Below are 4,602 nucleotides of genomic sequence, written 5' to 3'. Positions count from 1 at the left end.
TACTTAAATTTTTAGAGATCTCTCTAGAGAGCCATATTAAATATGGTTATACATGCCGTAAACAATATTAAGGTCAAGGAATTTCTATGTACGCCACATGTTTGTCTAATTTCAGCACCCATGATTGGCCGATGAGCATGACTGACCTAGAAAACTCTAACCAATAAAGCATTTGGATATTATCAGCTCCAAATTATGAGGCCAACCGCCATTTGCGAGGCCGAAGAGACCTCCTATAAGAAGAAATCCACCTCACGAGTCTCAAGCCCGCGCAATTTACCTAACAGAATAAACTATGGGGCAAGCCTACCCACGGCTTGTCCTCCTCGCCCTCGTGGCGTTGTTGTCTGCCGGCCTCTTCCCGCAGGCGTTAGGGAACGGCAAGGGCAAGGTGCATGGCGGCGGTGCCGTCAACCCGCTGGTTGCCGGCATCTGCTCTCGCGCCCCATTCCCAGAGGTTTGCACGGCCACAGCCGGGCGCCATGCATCCAAGTACCCGGTCATCGACAATTTGGCCGTGCTGAACATGCAGGTGGCCGCGTTCGCCAAGCGCACAGCGCAGGCGCGGAAGCACGTCGCGGTGGCGGCCCGCACTATTCCACCGCCGCAGGCACAGGCCCTCAGGACCTGCGACACGATGTACATGAACACGCAGGACGCCATCGGCGCGGCACAGCGAGCCATCGCGTTCAAGGACACGGGCACCGCGAAGATCATGCTGCAGCTCGCTGTCCAGGACTTCGACTCGTGTGACCGTCCGTTCACCCATGCCGGTGTCCCCAACCCCATGGGTAAGTTCGATAAGGAGCTCAGCCAGATGGCCAACAACTGCATGACGCTTGCAAACATGATATGAATCATATGCGGCCGGGGACGACTGTTTGGCATGTTCTTACACTCCAGCATGAGGTGGCGGCGCGCCGCAAGCAGGGAATGCTTGGACATGATGAGCACTTGGTTTTCATTTAAGAATTCATTGAAATTACGAGTTACGTTGAGCAAACTCTGTGTAATTGTCCCTGACCTGCATTTATTCTGTTGCTCATGAAATGAGGGAGATGGCCATTGATTGCTAGCGGTTGCTTCATTTCATTGTTCAATTTTTAAATTATATATATATATATATATATATATATATATATATATATATATATATATATATATATATATATATATATATATATATATATATATATATATATATAATAGTATTAGGAGCCCTGGGCTTCTAGTAACTAGAGGAAGCCCTAGTCTGATAATATATTCTGGTCCAGTCATGTCCCAATCATTACTAATCGAACCAGATTTTTATTTGGAGGCCTATTATTTCAGCACAAACCACCGGCGTGTTTCTTTACCCTAAACACCGCCCCCGTTTCTTCGTCTCCCATTTTCCTCCACGGCACCACGCCGCCATCATCTTCCTCCGTTCGCTGATGGGCACCATGCCTCCGCCCATGGCTAGCCACGTCCTCCGTGATGGCAGTGATGCTAGAAGCTAGATATCGCCCGTCTGCGCAAGCTTTTTTGTTGCGCGCTTCCAACAGGTAACAGTCCTTCTCCACAACACCTCCTTTGATCCTCCTCCATTCTGCGATTTACACAGCACGCCACCAGCACAAGGAGCCCCATCCCTCAATCGTATCTTCACGTCGAGCTGCGTACCCTTAGGAGCCCATCCCCCTCCTACCACACATCGCTGCAAGCTCGCCCAGTTCTAGAAGTAGGTCTGCCTCCCTCTCGCCTTGCCTAGCCTTCCATGGCACCCTGCTCTATCATGAGCAATTGATGGTCACTGAAGAGGAGAAAGAAAGGAGTTTATGTAGGGAGATAGTGAATCATGTACGTATGCTACAAGATCTATCAACACTTCACATTATGTTGTACATTCTGAAAAAAATGTTTTCATTTTGAATTGAGATAAACTTCTTTTTTTTTGTTAGTCAACAGTCACTATCTGTATCTCAGCTCTCATGACTTGGCTAACGCACTAAAATCTGTACTTTGGTTCTAAGACATGTTTTGTATAATTGCTCTCTTTTAATTTTACCAAATGATTTTTTGTAAGAGATTATAACTATGTGGTCATTTCTCCATTGTAGTGGATCAGTAAAGAACTCCAGAGGCTAGAAAGATTAATTGACAGGGCGAGTGAGAAAGGTTGGCGCAAGGAATATCCTAAAATCTATAGACTGCCTTCGTCCCCTTCATCACTGCCAAAAACTAGCCAAACTTCCTCTATTTCTTCAATTTGAGACCTGCTATTTAGGGTATGATGTTTTTGTTTCTAAATTTCTTAGCATAAGTTCATAATCAAAACTCCACATTTAACTATTACAACAAACCAAGTAAGTAATGATTATATGACAGTAATTGTGTTAAAAATGAACTGTTGATTTATATCTTTATGCTGCTACGTTCATCTACATATACCATAAATTCTATGTGTGTGTGTCTCTATATATAGATGTAAATTCAGATCAAGTATATACATCTGTAGTTTATATCACAAAGGGAAACTAAACATTTAGTTTAAAGGATGGGATAAAGACAAATATGTGAAACATACTCAGCTCTAATGTCAACTTCTATACTTTTGATCCATGGATAAACAATGTCAGGAACCAAACCAGGATTTTGTGCAGGTATCATCAGCTCAATACCATCAACATTCTTGATTTTTTTGTCCAGGGAGTAACAGACTTGTCCTAAAGGGCATCAGGCAGACTGGCTCATGAATTATGTAATGAAGTGATGCAAGTAAGGGTGTGCAAGTGCGCCTTCAACTAATAACAGAAAAGAAGAAAATAAAATAGAGCATTCATCAACTTCAGACTTGGGTGAGAAAATCAACAAATTAGGAAGAATATTGTGTTAATAAAAGGCATGTGTTTTTGACTGTATGCAATACCTGAATCTGCTTGTGATATCTTGCGTGTGATGCCATGTTTACACTTGCATATTGTTCCTAATTTCCTGTTTCCGTTATGTATTTTTTAGTTTCTTGTGTAGGAATAATAGCAGCAGAATGTTTTACTGAAAATCTTAGTTCTGTCAGGCTTCAATTACTTAACAACTTCTCATGCTTGTCTATCTGTTCCTCCATAATTTAGTGCAAGAGAGATGCCAAAGAGAAGTAATTTTGATTAATTGTAGATACTACGCACAAACTTATAATACTTGATATTCTCGACTACGTAATATGATTTAATGGACTGGCTCTATCTTGCAACGCGATTAGCTTGTTTGCAGTATTTTTTCTTTCTGCATTCCGGCTTCCAGATGAATACGATGTAGCTGCACTTACGATAGCTGAAGATGTATTATTATTTGTTTGCACAAATTGCTCAGCTCATGAGCAAATATTGCAAAAATTGTTTTGCTTGTTTTTGTTGTCCAAATCCAAATAGACCTCATCTATGTTATCCAAAGAAACTAGTAGACTCCAATTGGAGTTTAGATTATCCAAATCCACTACCACATATTTGGCTTATAATATTATGGTCCTGCCTATTGTCTATATAATGCTTTCTCGTCATTTTTTATTTGTGTAGTAAATCTTATAGTAGTTACATAAATGATGCAGGAAAAGATGGTCGATCTGATCGAGGAGGCTTTTGAATGATCATCGACACTTATATATTTTTTCTCTTTTCCTATAGTTTTGTCTTATTGTAGGTAACATGTGGCGTGTAAATGTAGCCCTCAAGTGTTGCATTCAATAATTTATCTGAATTCGTGAATTAATCTTTTATAGTTAGAGTTGGCAGTATGGTGTGCCTTGACTAAAGGATGCATAATAGATCCTTGGTTCATTACTTTAGGATACATATTTGTATGTTGTTTGGCTTCTCTTGCCTAGCTAATACATTGAGAACTATTAAAGGTCTACCTGACGATTTATGCTAAAATTCACACCTATTTACGCTGTTTTGGTTTACGTTTTACGCAAAAATCTGCCCGAGCCAGAACCCGCGCACGATCGGACACACACAATTTTTACACCGTAATTTTTGGGTCACATTCGTCATTATGAAATAGATCTACGATTTATGCTAAAGTTCGTACACATTTACGCTGTTTTGGTTCACGTTTTACGCAAATATCCACTCGAGCCAGAACCCGCCCACGATCTGACGCACACGATTTTTACGCCATAATTTTCGGGCCCCATTTGCCGTTACGAAATAGATATACGATTTACGCTAAAATTCGTAATCATTTACGCTGTTTTGGTTCATGTTTTATGCTAAAATCTGTCCGAGTCAGAACCCGATCATGATGGGACACACGAGATTTTTACGTCGTAATTTTCGGGCCACATTCGCCGTTTCGAAACAGATCTACGATTTACGCTAAAATTCATATTCATTTACGCTATTTTGTTTCATGTTTTACGCTAAAATCCGCCCAAGCCAGAACCCGCGCACGATCGGACGCACACAATTTTTACATCGTAATTTTTGGGCCCCATTCGTCGTTATAAAACAGATCTACAATTTACGCAAAAATTTGTTATCATTTACGCTGTTTTGGTTCAAGTTTTACGCTAAAATCTGTCCGAGTAAGAACTGTGCACGATGGGACGCACGCTGGTACGGG

The 4,602-nt window shown here is 41.3% G+C and overlaps 1 protein-coding gene and 1 pseudogene across 3 annotated transcripts; both read left to right on the top strand.

Annotated features, from left to right (window-relative positions):
• The first annotated feature begins 275 nt into the window (after positions 1–275).
• Positions 276–1,012, top strand: LOC107325938 (uncharacterized). Its single transcript, NM_001320909.1, has one exon. It carries the CDS (start codon positions 296–298, stop codon positions 854–856), a length of 561 nt encoding a protein of 186 aa, NP_001307838.1. The 5' UTR covers positions 276–295; the 3' UTR covers positions 857–1,012.
• A 778-nt stretch (positions 1,013–1,790) lies between these two features.
• Positions 1,791–3,902, top strand: LOC103635559 (LOC100216926-like pseudogene; annotated as a pseudogene). Of its 2 annotated transcripts, XR_557475.3 has the most exons (4): positions 1,791–1,842; positions 2,103–2,270; positions 2,692–2,840; positions 3,587–3,902. The product of XR_557475.3 is annotated as a protein-like pseudogene, transcript variant X2 (transcript). The 2 variants fall into 2 exon arrangements; XR_002264642.1 differs by lacking the exon at positions 3,587–3,902 and having other exon boundaries at positions 2,692–2,972.
• The last annotated feature ends 700 nt before the right edge of the window (positions 3,903–4,602 follow it).

This window comes from Zea mays, chromosome 8, assembly GCF_902167145.1.
Source record: "Zea mays cultivar B73 chromosome 8, Zm-B73-REFERENCE-NAM-5.0, whole genome shotgun sequence".
Classification (NCBI taxonomy): Eukaryota; Viridiplantae; Streptophyta; class Magnoliopsida; order Poales; family Poaceae; genus Zea; species Zea mays.
Note: the sequence above shows the minus strand (reverse complement) of the source record. Positions and strands in the feature narration are given on the sequence as shown.

What these genes read in the sequence shown, in the direction of transcription:
- LOC107325938 (NM_001320909.1), top strand. Translation starts at nt 296, where the DNA reads ATGGGGCAAGCCTACCCACGGCTTGTCCTCCTCGCCCTCGTGGCGTTG.